The 19,181-nt window shown below is 43.5% G+C and overlaps 1 protein-coding gene across 1 annotated transcript in view; it reads right to left on the bottom strand.

Annotated features, from left to right (window-relative positions):
* LOC126412988 (octapeptide-repeat protein T2-like) overlaps nucleotides 1-19,181 on the bottom strand; it is an 80,948-nt gene that overhangs the window by 47,884 nt on the left and 13,883 nt on the right. Inside the window, exon 2 of the mRNA XM_050082879.1 lies at nucleotides 16,144-16,346. Within this exon, the coding sequence (XP_049938836.1) occupies nucleotides 16,144-16,346 (203 nt within the window). The remainder of the gene's footprint in view (nucleotides 1-16,143; nucleotides 16,347-19,181) is intronic.

Raw genomic sequence — 19,181 nt, forward strand, 5'->3', positions numbered from 1 at the left:
TTCTTTTAAGAAGAAGAAGAAGAAGAACTTCACATACCTACTAAAGAACATAAAGTTTTGTGTACTACACTTCCAGTCACATTAGTGAATGTGGAACGCAGGAAACTTCTATGGAATGCAATAGGCCTGTGACATGCCAAACGAGCCACCACGACTTTAACTGAAAGGAAAACCACACAGACATGATAATAAAACTTCAAAAGAAATAAAACTTTTGTCCAACAAAGAGAACTCCACTATTGTTGCTACAAACAGCGAGAATCTTCAACATTTTTGCTTTAGAGGCGAAAATAGTTACGTTTAAAGAAATATTTGTGCATCGGAAAGTTGAGTCTAGTGTAGGCCTAATAATGTGTAACTTATTAGCCTCCACACGAAACTGTTAGGTGTTGAGGAAAACACCTAATGCGATTAGTGCAGGCACCAAAAATAAGTTTCTCGTGAATGAAATATGTGTTTATATTCTCTTGATTTTAGCGGTACACGTTGTAGTTATACATATATTCGACAGTATTTCTTCGTGAATAAGGTGTATCTAATGACACTGAATCGGGGAGATTCGGCTGTTTATCGATCCATAATTCGCGTCTCTTGATAATGTACTGACGCTCTGAACGCAAAAATATAGTAACCATTCCGTTAATGAAGCAGAAAAATAATTAAAAACGAACGTTTTCTCACTGCTGCTATGTGGCCGGTAGGAGCGCTTGTGTCGTGCCAACCGTAAAACGGCAATAATTTTCGCAGCAGTGAGTGTCGTGACTGTACGTGTTAGACTTAAAACTTTTGGGCTTACAGGATGTGGTCAATAAGTAAGACTATCCCCTAACATTCCGCCTCCAGTTGCAGGACATGTCCTCGCATGTGAAGTGGTAAATTGCAATCATAACTTGAGAGAGTACCCACCATTTAGGTGGTACAGAGGGCACCAAAGTCTATCACATGACAGTAGCTATCTCTGACAGTGTCAACACACTCTACTAAATGTAATCGATCATCATTCTGTCGGTGCAAAGACGACATTCATATTTTGTCCAATTTAACAACTTCCTCTCTTCTGTTAAAATTAGTACAGGGTTTGTAAATTCGATATGATGTTCATTACAATAAATTTCATTTCATGTCAGTACTACCGTCTTGGTAAATGTGTTCTGCTACGCCCAATTTATGCGTGTGTCCCAGACGGTGGTTCCTCTTATGTTCTACCAAACGTTATTAACACTTCTCTTCGTGGTATCAATAAATACTAGTCCAAAACTGCAAGATACTTTATATACACCCGCTGTAGTCAAAGGATGTCGTATATCTTTTGTCGTATATCTTATCTTCATGTTCCTCATGGGTCTGAAAATAGTTTCAACCTGTTGTTTTCCACACTTTGCCAATGTGAACTGTAATCCTGCTGATAAACGGAAGAAAAACTTTCCCGCTGGGAGGCCTTGTTGATCTCCTTCTTAGTATGACCATTCTTCTTAAAGGTCGACCATAGATGGTTAACCTCGTCCTGTAAATAAAACACTTCATAAATATTGTTAGCCCTGTTCACCAGGTTTCTGTGGCACTTCTTTTTTCCTGGGATGCTGTTTAGAATCCTTATGAAGGCCTCAATCAGTATGCATGGCCTTTCTGTCACCCTGTGGCTCAATGTGCCACCCACTCATTTCGTTAGAGACGCACCCAGAAAATTAAGATGACTCTTACTCTCCATCTCCATTGTACATAGGATCTTTTGGTTTATTCTGTTAAGATAAGACAATATTTAAGAATGGCAAAAGTTATACAACATCCTTTGGTTTCATCGGATGTATGTAAAATTCCTTGTATTTGAGGACTAGTATATACTGGTAGCAAAAAACGAAGTGTTAACACCCATTTAGTTGAACATAGGAGGAACTACCGTCTCGGACATATGGTTAAATCGGCCACAGCAGAACATGTGTATTAATACGGTAATCAAGATATAAAATTCAGTGAGACGAGCATCTTATCGAAACCATCCCATCATCATATGCAATGTATAGAAGAGAGGCTATTGAGATTCATAAACACCATAACAATTTTAACAGAGAAGAGGAAGGTGTCATATTAGATAAAATATGGCCGTCAACTCTGCACCAACAGAATTACGATTAGTTACTTTCAATTGAGACCACTGACACTATCAGAGATAGTCACGTAGTGTCACTTGATGTACTAAGGTGCCCTCTATACTGCCTATATATTCGGTGCTCCCTTGATTTCTGATTATAGCTCGTCACTCACCTCCCAGGATGTCTCTCGCAACTGGAGACGAAATATCAGGGCAAAGATCCACATATCGACCATGCCCTGTTAGCCTGGAAGATTTGAGTGAAGCTAGGACTGTTGTTTGTCGTGGGGTTTAGTCCAGAGACCGCCTTCATGCAGCTGTCCACGCTAATCTATCCTCTCCAAGCCTCTTCATCTCTAAACAACTACTGCAATCCACATCCATTTGAAAATACTTACAGTGGGTGCCTAAATCTCCATCTACAATCCTCACCCCTCAAACTTCGATCCATTACCAAAGTGACTATTCCTTGGTGCCTCCAACTGAGTCCCATCATATAATTTCCTATTTTAGATACGTTGTGCCATAAATTTCCTTTTTCCCCGTTTCGATTCACTACCTCCAGATTAAATATTCGATATACCCATCTAATCTTCTACATTCTTCTGTAGCACCATACTTCAAAATCTTCTATTCTCTTCCTGTGTGAACTGCGTATCATACACATTTAACTTCTGTAAAAGGCTACACTCCAAACAAAAACGTTCAAGGAAACATTTTTAATACTTGAATTGATATTCCCTGCTTTCTTTGCTATTGCCAGTCTACATTGTTAGTTTTACACAGTACAGTCTAGTGCCAGGTTTATATCGTCTCTGTTTAAGCGATCATCAGCTATTTTGCTTCTCAAATAGTAGAACTCATCTACAACTTTTAGTGTCTCGTTTCCTAATCTAAGTCCATCAGCATCACCTTAGTTAATTTTAGTGCACTCCATTATCCTTGTTTTACTATTCTTGACCATTCTCTTCAGCTGCTCTAACATGATATTTGTCATCTCTGACATTACAATGCCAACACCAGACCTCAAACTTTTTCAGCATAATTCTTCTGGGTACGTGACCACAGTGTCAGTGTGTAAAATTCTCCGACTTTCGGCCACTGTCGCAAATGGCGCAGTGGTTAGCACACTGGACTCGCATTCCGGAGGACGACGGTTCAATCCCGCGTTAGCCAATCCTGATTTAGGTTTTCCGTGATTTCCCTGAATCGCTCCAGGAAAATGACGGGATGGTACCTTTGAAAGGGCATGGCCGACTTCCTTCCCTATCCTTCCCTAATCCGATGAGACTGATGACCTCTCTGTCTGGTCTCCTCCCACAAAACAACCCAACCCAACCCAACTGTCGCAAATCCCCTCCTCGGGGCGTTTGTGGTAACTTCTGAATGAGAAAAAAAAGAGGCTTTTCGTATACTTGCCGAAGAGTCTGTTATCGTAATCTGACAGACGTATCAGGCGTCTTTTATTGGTTTTTGGAGTATTTCGTTTGAGTGGTGGAAACAGACATTCTTGATTGGTGTCTGCTTAATTGCTTGACACTGGTGGGAAGAGGCGAATAAAAAACGGGCAACAGTTGTGACGTAGCGCTGTTTACTTGCTGCCTTGTGCTGTCTGAGGTGTGTTAGTAGTCTATGCACTTGAGGCCGCTGATGTCTCCAGTGCGCCTGTGTGTATTGCTTTGCATGAGCTGCCGTTCTGTAGCACTGTTACCGCCGGCAGCCAAGCCGGAAGTCTGTATCCGTCCTGTCTATTCACGTTGGCAGGTCGCTTGGCTATTCCTACGCTATGTCATCAGAAGTATCAGGACACCTGGCTGAAAATAACTTAAAATTTGTGGCGCCCTCCATTGATGATGCTGGAATTCAATATGGTGATGGCCCACCCTTAGCCTTGATGACAGCTTCCACTCTCTCAGACATACGTTCAATCAGGTGCTGGAAGGTTTCTTGGGGAATGGCAGCCAATTCTTCGCGGAGTGCTGCACTGAAGAGAGGAATCGTGTCGGACGGTGAGGCCTGGCAAGAAGTCGGCGTTCCAAAACATCCCAAAGGTGTTCTATACGATTCAGGTCAGGACTATGTGAAGGCCAATCCATTACAGGGATGTTATTGTCGTGTAACGACTCCGCCACAGGCCGTTCATTATGAACAGGTGCTCGATCGTGTTTAAAGATGCAATCGCCATCCCCGAATTGCTCTTCAACAGTGGGAAGCAAGAAGGAGCTTAAAACGTCAATGTAGGCCTGTGCTGTGATAGTGCCATGCACAACAACAAGGAGAGCAAGCCCCTCCATCAGAAACACGACCACACCATAACACCGCCGCCTCCGAATGTTACTGTTGGCACTACACACGCTGGCAGATGAGTTCACCGGGCATTCGCCATACCCACACCCTGCAATCGGATCGCGACATTGTGTACGGTGATTCGACACTCCACACAACGTTTTTCCATTGTTCAGTGACCCAATGTTTACGCTTCTTACACCAGGCAAGGTGTCGTTTGGCATTTAACGGCGTGATGTGTGGGTTATTAGCGGCTGCTCGATCATGAAATCCAAGTTTTCTCACCTTCCGCCTGTCGTAGTACATGCAGTGGACCCTGATGTAGTTTGGAATTCCTGTGTCATGGTTTGGATAGATATCTGCCTGTTACACATTACGACCCTCTTCAACTGTCGGCGGTCTCTGTCAGTCAACAGACGAGGCCAGCCTGTACATTTTTGTGCTGTACGTCTCCCTTCACGTTTCCGCTTCACTATCACATCAGAAACAATGGACCTAGGGAAGTTCAGGAGTGTGGAGATCTCGCATACAGACGTATGACACAAGTGACACCTAATTACCTGACAATGTTCGAAGTCTGTGAGTTCCACGGAGTGCTTAATTCTTTTCTCTCACGATGTCTAATGACTACTGAGGTCGCTGATACGGAGTACCTGGCAGTAGGTGGCAGCACAATGCATCTAATATGACAAACGTATGTTTTTGGGGGTGTCCGGATACTTTTGATCACATAGTGTATCACCTCTCTAATCCCCCTCCTGAAGGTAGGAGGTTGTTCATCTAATATGTGGGCATCTCGGAGCTCTGTCTGCCCAACTCATCCAGGTGTTCTGTCACCGCTGACTTGGTGTATTGTCTCCGTCGGATAAATCTTTCATGTTCAGATATCCGTGTGCTGATCAGTCGCCCCATCTTGCCCATATAGACTAGCCCACACCCCCACCTCATTTCGTAAACTCCAGCAACATGTATCCTGTCAACCGCATCTTTCTTTGAGCCAAGGACATTTTTTATTCTGTTGCTGCTCCAGAAATTTGGCTTGATACCTGCTCAGCAGAGAATTTTTCCCACGTGTTGAATGACTCCTTGAAGATATGGTAATATGGCGATGTTTTGTGCTTCGTTCGACATTTCCCTACTGCCTTCATTCTTTGCCGCCATAGTCATCATCTTCATTCCATAACCAATGGCTCCAAAAATCGACCTGAAGTTCTGTAGTTCAGCCTTCAGATCTTCTTCAATGCTAATGCTGTGGGCCCTCTTGGCTAAAGTTCGAGGGCGGACTTCTTCTATGTTGGGTCATAGTGGGAGGAGGCATATAGGAACCTGTCCGTGTTGGTGGGCTTTCTATTTAATCCGTGTACAAGTTTATCATCAGGCTGTCGGTAAACTTCCATGTCGAGGAAAGGCAGCATTCCATTCTTTTCCATCTCCATAGTGAACTGGATTTTGCTGTGCTGCTGATTGAGGTGCCGGTGCAAGTTCTATAGCTCTTCTTCCCCAGGTGGCCAGATAACGAAGGTGTCACAACATATCAGAGCCAGCGTTCTGGGCCTCAGTGCTCAATACCCTATCAGATCACGATAACATCCTCTTTCGCCAGTATATAAGAACTAATATTTTCTCATCCAGCAGGTAACAAAAGCACACTGAGAAATGCCATTTACAAAGTTGCCGAATCGTTGTAGAATTTTACAAATTGACAATGTGCTCACATACCCAGGAGAATTTCACTGAGAAGAGTACAGTCAAAATTTTAATTTCTTCTTCTTGTTGTTTTTTTTATGGTTACAGCTTCCTGTGTAATCCTTGCCTGGCGATTCAAATGGGAGACTATTTGACCTCCGGAATACTTTCACCCAAGACGATGCCGTAATCATTAAGCCATACATTTGAGTTGCATGGCCTTAGGAAAAATATCAGCTATAGATTCCCCTTGCTTTCAATCGTTCACAATACCAGCACAGCAAGCCCATGTTGGCTAATGTTGCAAGACTGCATCAGTCAATCACCCAGACTGGTGCAACTAAAAGTACTGAAAAGGCAGCTGCCCCTGTTCTGGAATCATATGTTAGTCTGCCCTCTCCACAGATACCCCTCTAGTGTTGTTTCATCTACGGTGCAGCTGTCTGTATCTTTGAGGCATCAAGGCTACCCCATCTCGGCAAGGTCCATGATTCAAGGTGGGAGGTAGCTTTGGGAGATATAGTGAATACAGCAGAGGACCACATAAATAAAAAGACAAGGCCTAGTAGAAATCCTTCGATAACACATGAGATATTAAATTTATTTGACGAAAGCAGAAAATATAAAAATGCAGCAACCGAAATAAGCGAAAGGGAAAAACAAACATTTAAAAACTTGGTTTTACAGAAGTGCAAGTGGCTCAACAGAAATGGCTAGAGGACAAATGCAAGGCTGCAGAATCGTGCATGATTAGAAGAAAGATAGATGCCGCCTATAGCAAAATTGAAGAGAAGTTTGGAGAAAAGAGAACCAGCTGTACGAATAATTCATCAAGAGCGCCGGCCGGAGTGAGCGAGCGGTTCTAGGCGCTTCAGTCCGGAACCGCGCGACCGCTACGGTAGCAGGTTCCAATCCTGCTTCGGGCATGGATATGTGTGATGTCCGTAGGTTAGTTAGGTTTAAGTAGTTCTAAGTTCTAGGTGACTGATGATCTCAGAAGTTAAGTCCCATAGTGCTCAGAGCCATTTGAACCAATTCATCAAGAGCCCTTGTAGCTCTAGAAGAGCGTAGCGTTCCAAAGGATTGGAAAAGGGCACAGGTCATCCCCGTTTTCAAGAACGGACGTCGAGCAGATGTGCCGAACTATAGACCTATATCTCTAACGTCGATCAGTTGTAGAATTTTGGAACACGTATTGTGTTCGAGTATAATGACTTTTCTGGAGACTAGAAATCTACTCTGTAGGAATCAGCATGGGTTTCGAAAAAGACGGTCATGTGAAACCCAGCTCGCGCTATTCGTCCACGAGACTCAGAGGGCCATAGATACGGGTTCACAGGTAGATGCCGTGTTTCTTGACTTCCGCAAGGCGTTCGATACAGTTCCCCACAGTCGTTTAATGAACAAAGTAAGAGCATATGGACTATCAGACCAGTTGTGTGATTGGATTGAGGAGTTCCTAGATAACAGGACGCAGCATGTCATTCTCAATGGAGAGAAGTCTTCCGAAGTAAGAGTGATTTCAGGTGTGCCGCAGGGGAGTGTCATAGGACCGTTGCTATTCACAATATACATAAATGACCTTGTGGATGACATCGGAAGTTCACTGAGGCTTTTTGCGGATGATGCTGTGGTGTATCGAGAGGTTGTAACAATGGAAAATTGTACTGAAATGCAGGATGATCTGCAGCGAATTGACGCATGGTGCAGGGAATGGCAATTGAATCTCAATGTAGACAAGTGTAATGTGCTGCGAATACACAGAAAGATAGACCCTTTATCATTTAGCTACAAAATAGCAGGTCAGCAACTGGAAGCAGTTAATACCATAAATTATCTGGGAGTACGCATTAGGAGTGATTTAAAATGGAGTGATCATATAATGTTGATCATCGGTAAAGCAGATGCCAGACTGAGATTCATTGGAAGAATCCTAAGGAAATGCAATCGAAAACAAAGGAAGTAGGTTACAGTACGCTTGTTCACCCACTGCTTGAATACTGCTCAGCAGTGTGGGATCCGTACCAGATAGGGTTGATAGAAGATATAGAGAAGATCCAACGGAGAGCAGCGCGCTTCGTTACAGGATCATTTAGTAATCGCGAAAGTGTTATGGAGATGATAGATAAACTCCAGTGGAAGACTCTGCAGGAGAGACGCTCAGTAGCTCGGTACGGGCTTTTGTCAAAGTTTCGAGAACATACCTTCACCGAAGAGTCAAGCAGTATATTGCTCCCTCCTACGTATATCTTGCGAAGAGACCATGAGGATAAAATCAGAGAGATTAGAGCCCACACAGAGGCATACCGACAATCCTTCTTTCCACGAACAATACGAGACTGGAATAGAAGGGAGAACCGATAGAGGCACTCAAGGTACCCTCCGCCACACACCGTCAGGTGGCTTGCGGAGTATGGATGTAGATGTAGATGTAGAAGCCAGTTCTAAGCAAAGACGACGAAGCTAAAAGCAAGGGAAATGAACATGAAGCTAACATTATAAAAAGGGAAGAGCATGTAAGTGAAGATGAGATGGGAAATATGATACTGTGCGAAGAATTTGAGAAAGCACTGAAAGACAAATCAAAACTAGGCCTCTAAAGTAATGAACTGATCGTATAGCATTATTGGCTCGAAACCCTATCAAAGGTAGTTTGGCTGCCTTCTGCAAGTTTTCGGCTGCCTTCTGTAAGTTTTTCTATTTGATGTAACTTGGCGACTTGTATGTCGACGAAGATGAAACGAAATGGTGAGGACAACACACACATCCAGTCCCCGAGCACATTAAACATTCAGAGATGCAGCATCCAGAACTTCTGACACCAAAACCAGACAAGACGAGAACGCTTTGTGAGGTTCAGACTGCATGCACACAGAGAGTTGTTTCGCCACAGTAACTTGAAGAATTTCACTTATGCTGCCAGAAGCGGACAAAATTGGCACTACGTGACAGATATTCATTTGCCTCCGAGCGCTGTCAACTTCAAGCGGCGCCTAGACGCGAAGTATTATGAAAGGCTCCTGTCCACTGGCAAGTAACTTCTGTAAACACTTACTAAGGTGTTTACAGTAGAACAAAAACGTACTCAAGCTACTTCTTCAAGACACTGGAGTAAGTTTATTTCAGAAACTTGCTGCAAGTGCTTGTTCCAGAAGTGCAGTTATTCCTAAGACATCAGAGCAGTCGCCACTGTTGTTGCATTATTATTAATGAATAAAAATCGTGATGAACTACAAAAATAAAAAAATAGAAAAACGTTAGAGGAGTACACGTTGAAGTTACCAAGAAACACGATTCAGTTAACTAAAATCAGAGGTTTTCATTTAGATTAAAAACTTTGAGGTCGTATGCAAATTTCGAACATTTATTGTCTGTTGTATAACCAAATATGGGATAATAAGAAACGAAACTGCGGCTCGGCGTCTCAACAAAAGACTGCCTTTTAATTGCTCTTCGATTGTTGCAAGCAGTACTTACTGCTTTTATCACAAACATAATGCATTTACATTTGAGATAACATTAAAAAATTAGCTAAAATTTAAAGACATCTGTACTGCCATTCTGATTTACTCTCTGGTGAAAGAAATTTATTGGTAAACACATTTCGTATTTTCCTTGACTGGTAATGGCTATTGTATGTGTTTCGGGATTCCAATGGTACCTTTGTTTCGGAACATCTGTCTTTGTGCCATTCTTTTTTTCGACACTGATATTCTTGAACCGGTGCTGAACACACACATCTGTCAGTTTGAGAAAAACTTCCGCGAAATGACAAATTCAGCAAGTACTTGCAGCAAGATGCAAGAATATAGACTGCATTTTCACCCTGCAGCGGAATGTGCGTTTAACTTCCTGACAAATTACAACAGTTTGCCGCACCGAGACTCGAACCTGGGAAACCGGTCTGGCAATCAGACTTAATCTGTCAGGAAGTTTCATACAAGAAACTGTTTCCACTAACTTGGGAAACGAAAGTAGCGGAGGTCGACGGGAAGGTGGCCGGGCCGGGAGGGGGGGGGGGGGGGGAGATGATAATGTTCCTAATATTCCACCCAATTCTGTGATTCCACGGATAATGTGTCATAATACATCAGAAAGTTCGGTAGAATGCCTAATAAATATTATGTTAAGAGTGGTTACGTGACAAGCAAATAAACTGCAACGACTCAGAGAGGAAGGCTGAATTGCTGTCTAAAAAAAAGCAAAACAAATCAGCCGTGAAAGTGGACGGCGTGGAAAAATCGCTGAGAGCAAAGGCCACATAGTAGTCCGTTTACTCCCTTGCAACTGCTGTCAGGAAACATACATTGGCATGGCCAAAATAAAATACAATTTCAGGGAGAAGCAGTCACTCCTGATATGCCGAAGAAAATACTGCAGAACCTTGTTAATGCTGCTTTCCTTTCAGTTACTGCAAAGGAATGCCAAGGTTACTGCAGGCAAGTGCACCCGCTGGAGCAAGAGTATTGGACACAAGATGAAATAATGGAAGTGATGATCGATGAAGTTATCATCAATACAACGCCCTCAAGCGATGATGGTCTTGAATCAGGCGTTGGTGACAGTGATCTGTAGTGAACATTACTTTGACAATTGTTTCACGTATAGTTAATTACACTTTGTAAACGTTACTGAAAAAATGGTTCAAATGGCTCTGAGCACTACGGGACTTAACATCTGAGGTCATCAGTCCCCTAGAACTTGGAATTACTTAAACCTAACTAATCTAAGGACATCACACACATCCATGCCCGAGGCAGGATTCGAACCTGCGACCTTAGCGGTCGCGCGGTTCCAGACTGAAGCGCCTAGAACCTCTCGGCCACACGGCCGGCAAACGTGACAGTTGTGCCGCTTTTAGTAAATGTAATGTGCAGATAGATTCCGAAAGTCAGTTGTTGAGTTTCAGTTCATATTGTCCTAAGTTGTGCATACAACCGGTAGAACCAGACATGAAGAGGAACAAATAGCATTAAGAGTAAATGATGCATTGGTGACAGATGTGTATAGTGTTGCAGAACTTTTTAACAAACATTTTATAACTGTTACTGAAAAGATGGGGTTGTCAGGTTCGGTAGATGCTGCTATGGATTACCTTAGACCAGACATTTCAAGTAACTTCCATAATATGAATTTGACCCTCACTACCCCAACAGAAATAATGTCCATCATAAAATCTTTAAAATCAAAAACATCTAGTGGGTATGATGAAATATCAACAAAGTTAATTAAAGAATGTGATTCTGAGCTAAGTAACATATTAAGCTATCTGTGTAACCAGTCGTTTATCAGTGGAATATTTCCCGAATGGCTGAAATATGCTGAAGTTAAGCCACTGTTTAAGAAGGGAGATAAAGAAATAGCATCAAATTTCCGTCCAATTTCACTGTTGCCAGCATTCTCAAAAATTTTCGAAAAAGTAATGTACAGTCGTCTTTATAACCATCTTATCTCAAATAACATACTGTCAAAGTCACAGTTTGGATTTCTAAAAGGTTCTGATATTGAGAAGGCTATCTACACTTACAGTGAAATTGTACTTAATTCATTAGACAAAAAATTGCAGGCAACTGGTATATTTTGTGATCTGTCAAAGGCATTTGACTGTGTAAATCACAATATCCTTTTAAGTAAACTAGAATATTATAGTGTAACAGGAAATGCTGCAAAATGGTTCAAATCTTATATCTCTGGCAGGAAACAAAGGGTGTTATTAGGAAAGAGACATGTATCAAGCTATCAGGCATCATCCAACTGGGAACTAATTACATGTGGGGTCCCACAAGGTTCCATTTTGGGGCCCTTACTTTTTCTTGTGTATATCAATGACCTTTCATCAGTAACATTACCAGATGCCAAGTTTGTTTTGTTTGCTGATGATACAAACATTGCAATAAATAGCAAATCAAGTGTAGTCTTAGAAAGATCAGCCAATAGAATATTTGTAGACATTAATCACTGGTTCCTAGCCAATTCTTTGTCACTAAACTTTGAAAAAACACACTACATGCAGTTCAGAACTTGTAAGGGGTGTCCCAAGAGTATATGTCTAACATATGATGACAAGAAGATAGAAGAAGTGGACGGTGTTAAATTCTTGGGATTACAGCTTGATAATAAATTCAACTGGGAGGAGCACACCACAGAACTGCTGAAGCGTCTTAACAAATCTCTGTTTGCAATGCGAATTTTGTCAGACATAGGGGATATAAAAATGAAAAAGCTGGCATACTATGCTTACTTTCATTCCATAATGTCATATGGGATTATTTTCTGGGGTAATTCATCAAGCCAAGCTAAAGTTTTCCGGGCACAAAAACGTGCAGTAAGAATTATATGTGGTGTGAACTCAAGAACATCCTGCAGAAGCCTGTTTAGGGAACTAGGGATACTAACTACAGCTTCCCAATATATTTATTCCTTAATGAAATTTGTCATTAAAAATATATCACTTTTTCAAACCAACAGCTCAATTCATGGAATCAATACTAGAAATAAGAATAATCTTCACAAGGATCTAAAGTCACTTAGTCTTGTACAAAAAGGTGTGCATTATTCAGGAACACACATTTTCAATAACTTGCCAGCAGCCATAAAAAGCTTAACAACCAATGAAATTCAGTTTAAGAGAAGCCTAAAGGATTTATTGGTGGCCAACTCCTTCTACTCCATTGATGAATTTCTGAGGAAAACCAACTGATTTGTATATAAGTACAACATAACTTCTGCACAATTTCAGTGCAGTAATGTGTTCACTGAAAATTTGTGTGTGTGTGTGTGTGTGTGTGTGTGTGTGTGTGTGTAAGTATAATCTAACTTCTGCACCATTTCAGTGCAGTAATGTGTTCATTGTAAATAAGTATTACAGTAGTTGTATTACATGTTTCTTACCTTATAAATAAATAAAAAACTTTTTTATTTTAAATTCAGTGCAATAGTATTTGTAAAATGACTCTTAGTGTTCATTAAAAAATGACGATCATTCCACTTGGGACCTGTGGAATGGTACATTAGCTTATTTGTTTTAGTTTAAATATTTGTCATGTATTGTTGTTTTTCTGACATGTTCCACATCCTGGAGGACCTCCTCACTACGGATCAATTGGAATGAAAGTAAATCTAATCTAATCTAATCGTGATTCTTCTTGCAATGCGCTCGATGCTGCACATCTTTAGCTTGGGCCGTGCGCTGTTTCTATTTAGCTTCTTTTTTCACAGTTCAGTACATCTCCTTCCTGTTTTCAAGCTTGATCTGTATTCAGTTTTTGACGGGATATCCACTGGGCCATTTCACCAATAAAACTGAGGAGGGTGCGATGTGGAGTTTCCCTTGTAAGTGGTTTGGAGTTCCAGAGTTTGGTCGAGTCATTATTTATTCATTCCATTTTTAAGTCTGTTTATTTCATAGTTGGCTATTCCTTTAAATGGGCAAATCTGATGGCTAAATCTGAAAAAGCTGGGGGATCTCTGCACCTAGTGTATATCCCTCAAAAGAAATTACACAGACGGAAAAAATCGTAACTGTAGAAGGAGTTGTGGGACATAAACGAAAGTTTGTAGGCGTGTTTCTACATGTAAAAGATGTCTATTCGGTTTCGCAGTGGTTAGCACACTGGACTCGCATTCGGGAGGACGACGGTTCAATCCCGTCTCCGGCCATCCTGATTTAGGTTTTCCGTGATTTCCCTAAATCGTTTCAGGCGAATGCCGAGATGGTTCCTTTGAAAGGGCACGGCCGATTTCCTTCCCAATCCTTCCCTAACCCGAGCTTGCGCTCCGTCTCTTAACGACCTCGTTGTCGACGGGACGTTAAACACTAACCACCACCACCACCATCTATTCGGTTTCGCGCCAGTCACACAAGAATGGCGCTAGTAGCGCCACTAGGAGGATGAAAATCAGGGCTGTTTTAAATACGGACTGTAACTGTCATGAGCGTTAGTTACTCCCGAGAATGGAAGTGGTGCATTGATGATTGTCAAGAATACCTTTAAGGCGACAAACACCCCACTATTAGCGCCTCTCTGAGCTGGAACGAGGTCGTGTAACAGTGCTACGAGGAGCTGAATGCTTCTTCTGCGATACTGCAGAAGGCCTTGGAAAAGAATGTAGCCATTGTACGTGACTGTTGGCAGCAGGATCTACTGTCGCAATAAGACCAGGCTCCGGACGGCTACGTAGGAGATCGTCGTGTTCAGCGTACAGCTCTGGCACATCGTACTACATGTGAAGCAGCAATTTGAGCAGTAGTTGGCGCAACGAACTGTTACAAACCGGTTACTTCGAGGACAGCGCCGACCCATACGCCCTGTAGCGTGCATTCCACTTACCGCGAACCACCGCCATTAGCGACTTCAGTAGTGTCAAGCGAGAGCTCACTGTAGGTCAAGGTGCAGGTCTTTTGTGTTTTCTGATGGCAGTTGGTTCTGCCTCGGTGGCAGTGATGGTTAGGAGGAGGCCTAGTGCGCGCCTGCAACCAACCTGTCTGCATGCTAGACACACTGGTCTGTGGCACTATTTCGTACGAAAGCAGGAGCACTCCCAAGCACCCTGATTGCAAATTCGCACGTCAATCTGGTGATTCAGCCTTGCTATGCTCCCATTCATAAACAGCATTCTACGGCCTGTTTTCCAACAAGATAACACTCTCCCACATATTGCTGTTGCGACCCAACATGCCCTACAGAGTGTCGACATGTTGCCTTGGCCTGCTAGATCACCAGATCTACCTCCAATCAATTACATATGGAACATCATCGACAACAATCCAACATCGTACACAACGAGCATTAACCGTCTCTGTATGGACCAAGTGCAACATGCATGGAACTCCATCCCACAAACTGACATCCGGCACCTGTACAGCACAATGCATACACGTATGCATCCTTGCAGTCAAAACTCTGGCAGTTACACTGGTTATTAATGTATTGCATTTCACATTTGCAATGGCTTATCTCGCATTTACATTATCCTGTGATCTGGCATTGTCAATGTGTCCCCGGAATTTCATTACTCTATATTATTTATTTATTGGTGTTGCGAAAGTGTTGCGATTTTTTCCCTGAGTTTATGTCGAGAAGTAAGGTGAGTTGCTTACGAAACAAGCATTTTTTTCCAGCTTTTTTACCAAACGTATCAAAGCAGCTTCCAACAGAGAAGGAATGGGAATAAAAACTAAAGCTAAACTCCGCCAGAACAAGTCATGAAGGCCCAATGGTACCGACCAGCCGCCGTGTCATCATCAGCCCAGAGACGTCACTGAATGCGGATACGGAGGGGCACGTGGTCAGCACACAGCTCTCTCGGCCGTATGTCAGTTTACGAGACCGGAGCCGCTACTTCTCAATCAAGTAGCTCCTCAGTTCGCGTCACAAGGGCTGAGTGCACCCCGCTTGCCAACAGCGCTCTGCAGACCGGATGGTCACCCGTCCGCGTGCTAGCCCAGCCCGACAGCGCTTAACTTCGGTGATCCGACGGGAACCGCGGCAAGGAATGCCGTCGGCAGGAATGGAAATGGGTTGATATTACATTAAGTATTGTATTGTATGTTAACCGGGGACCTAGAAACGACGGAGAGGTCTTAGTCCCCGCCGTAGCTGCAGTGGTCCACAACCCCACGATGACTACCGCAGTCCACTTCACCCCTCCGCCGCCCCACACCGAACCCAGGGTTATCGTGCGGTTCGGCCCCCGGTGGTCCCCCCCACCCCAGGGAACGTTCTCACCATCAGACGAGTGTAACCCCTATGTTTGCGTGGTAGAGTAATGGTGGTGTACGCGTAAGTGGAGAACTTGTTTGCGCACCAATCGCCGACATAGTGTAACTGACGCGGAATAAGGGGTACCAGCCCGCATTCGCCGAGGCAGATGGAAAACCGCCTAAAAACCATCCACACACTGGCCGGTTCACCGGACCTCGACACAAATCCGCCGGGCGGATTCGTGCCGGGGACTAGGCGCACCTTCCCGCCCGGAAAGTCGTGCGTAGACCGCACGGCCAACCGGGCGGGCTTTATATTAAGTAACTGGGCAGCGCTGGGTATTGGTAGTGCTCGTGCAGCACGAGGCGCCTGACTTACCTTGTGGGTCGGGCACAGCCCGCACGAGGTTCGGCGGCAGGCTGGTGAGGCTGCAGCTGATGGCGGGGCCCGGGCAGCGCGCCGCGCTCAGGCTCTGGCTCCTGAGGCCACGGCGGGGCGGGCGCGGCGGTGACGCGGCTCTGCTGCGGCTCCTGCGGAAAAGCTATCGAGTCCTTTCCCGCAACCGAAACTTTTACTCGTCTCTGTAGTTTATAGCAGGTATCATATCGAATATTCCCAATAATCGGTATCCGTGCGAACAGCATGCGCTAGCAGTATGTCCCAATTAGGGCTGTTGATTAATCGAAGTTTTCCAAAAAATATCGATGTACCGGGTGATCAAAAAGTCAGTATAAACTTGAAAACTGAGTAAATCACGGAATAATGTATTCAGAGAGGTACAAATTGACACACATGCTTGGAATGACATGGGGTTTTATTAGAACCAAAAAAGTACAAACGTTCAAAAAATGTCCGACAGATGGCGCTTCATCTGATCAGAATAGCAACAATTAGCATAACAAAGTAAGACAAAGCAAAGATGATGTTCTTTACAGGAAATGCTCAATATGTCCACTATCATTCCTCAACAATAGCTCTAGTCGAGGAATAATGTTGTGAACAGCACTGTAAAGCATGTCCGGAGTTATGGTGAGGCAATGGCGTCGGATGTTGTCTTTCAGCATCCCTAAAGATGTCGGTCGATCGATCACGATACACTTGCGACTTCAGGTAACCCCAAAGCCAATAATCGCACGGACTGAGGTCTGGGGACCTGGGAGGCCAAGCATGACGAAAGTGGCGGCTGAGCACACGACCATCACCAAACGACGCGCGCAAGAGATCTTCGCGCGCAAGAGATCTTCGCGCGCAAGAGATCTTTCATGCGTCTAGCAATATGAGGTGTTTTTTTCTGGTTCTAATAAAACCCCATGTCATTCCAAGCATGTGTGTCAATTTTTACCTCTCTATCTACGTTATTCCGTGGTTTATTAAGTTTTCAAATTTATACTCACTTTTTGATCACACGGTATATCGGCGATACTTTCTTCACCGATATCTCGAGGTTAAAATGGCAATATCGAATGCCGATATTTTTATTTTATTTTACATTTTTTTCCACAACTTTCGGTAAATGTTTGAAGATGTTCTTCGGATGTTGCAAAAAAAATGGCTCTGAGCACTATGCGACTTAACTTCTAAGGTCATCAGTCGTCTAGAACTTAGAACTAATTAAACCTAACTAACCTAAGGACATCACACACATCCATGCCCAAGGCAGGATTCGTACCTGCGACCGTAGCGGTCGCTCGGTTCCAGACGGCAGCGCCTAGAACTGCACGGCCACTCCGGCCGGCTTAAATGTTGTAGAACATAATTTTACTTTCACTGTGTGAAGGAGTAAAAATTGGAAATTTGTGTCGGTAAATTCCTATGGCACCAAACTACCGAGGTCATTGGTCCCAGGGCTTACACATTAATTAACGTAACTTAAACTAGCTTACGCAAACAACAACAACACACACACACACACACACAAGCCTGAGGGAGGACTCGAACCTCCGACGGGCGAACCGCGCGAGCCGTCGTAAGGCGCCTCAGATCGCGCGGTTTCCCCTCGCGCCTTGTGAAGGACTCTTACTACTATTTGAGCTTTCATCACGTCCCATCGTTATCTTTTGATTGTGTGAAGCAAGTACACGTGGCACAAAAGAAGAAACCCGATTGCACTGCGGGGTGGCGGAGCGAATGGAATAGCAAGATTTCCGAAGTCAATAAATAGCACGCTAGCTGTGTTGAAAGTTTTTTTCTAACGAAATTGGTGAGCTATTCACGCTAGTTGTGTTCAAAGTTGTTTTCTAATGCAATTGGTGCGCTGTTTCTTCACATCGGCTTTCTTCAAAAATAGCTGCTGAAAATAATGAACAAAGATCTAAATAACAAGACTTGTCTGGCGGCTGGTGGAGACGTGTGAGGGGAAATACTGACGTAATCGGTGCTCAGCGTTACCAACAGAAACTGCAACGTTTACCTTCACTACGTAATTTTGAAGCTAGAACTGATACGTCGCTGAAATGAAAAAAACAGGAGAGTCAACATGAAGTATTCCAGACAAGTCCTATATGTGACGGAACCCAACGACGGACCCATCCGACACCTTTTATTGTGCCACTTACATGCAGTTACCATTGTTAGCAAAGTGGTTATCGCCAAGCGTGAATGTGCATTTTTTTACTGCCAATTCTTGCTCAAAGGGGGATAGGCAGGCTGCTAGCTTATTGTCGTGCAGAATATCTACTAATAAATCAATGCCGGCCGAAGTGGCCGTGCGGTTAAAGGCGCTGCAGTCTGGAACCGCAAGACCGCTACGGTCGCAGGTTCGAATCCTGCCTCGGGCATGGATGTTTGTGATGTCCTTAGGTTAGTTAGGTTTAACTAGTTCTAAGTTCTAGGGGACTAATGACCTTAGCAGTTGAGTCCGATAGTGCTCAGAGCCAATAAATCAATACTTAAATATATAGCTCTAAAACCGGCAGTGTATATAAAATGTGCAGGTGATGTTTTTATAGGCAGGTACGTCCATGATTTTACGTCGATGCATCTAAATATCGTAACACTTCTTCGATACATCGAGACCTGACAATGAAACATCTTTAAATATCGGTATATCGGATTTCCGACATTTTTAAAAATACCAACAGGCCTATTTCCAACCGGGACTTCTCCGGGGCTCATTCCTTTGGTCGTATTGGTGATAGAAAGGTAGGGTCAACTGTTCTGTATAGCCTTTGTCTAGGGACTGTTTATATACCTAACAGAAGGATTGTTTTACTGTAACTGTCCTACAGTACAGATGCACAACATTTAATCAGAAGAAACGTCAGCAACGCAGGAACATGTTTGTAGAATGAATATCCGCTTCAGTTGATAATGATTTTCATAATTTATTCCACGACCGGTTTCGAAGCTGGCTGTGGTTGCTGGTCCTACGCTCACATGCGTTTGTTTGACGCGGTTGTGATCCCCATTGACTGACT

Source organism: Schistocerca serialis, chromosome 7 (genome assembly GCF_023864345.2).
Source record: "Schistocerca serialis cubense isolate TAMUIC-IGC-003099 chromosome 7, iqSchSeri2.2, whole genome shotgun sequence".
Taxonomy (NCBI): Eukaryota; Metazoa; Arthropoda; class Insecta; order Orthoptera; family Acrididae; genus Schistocerca; species Schistocerca serialis.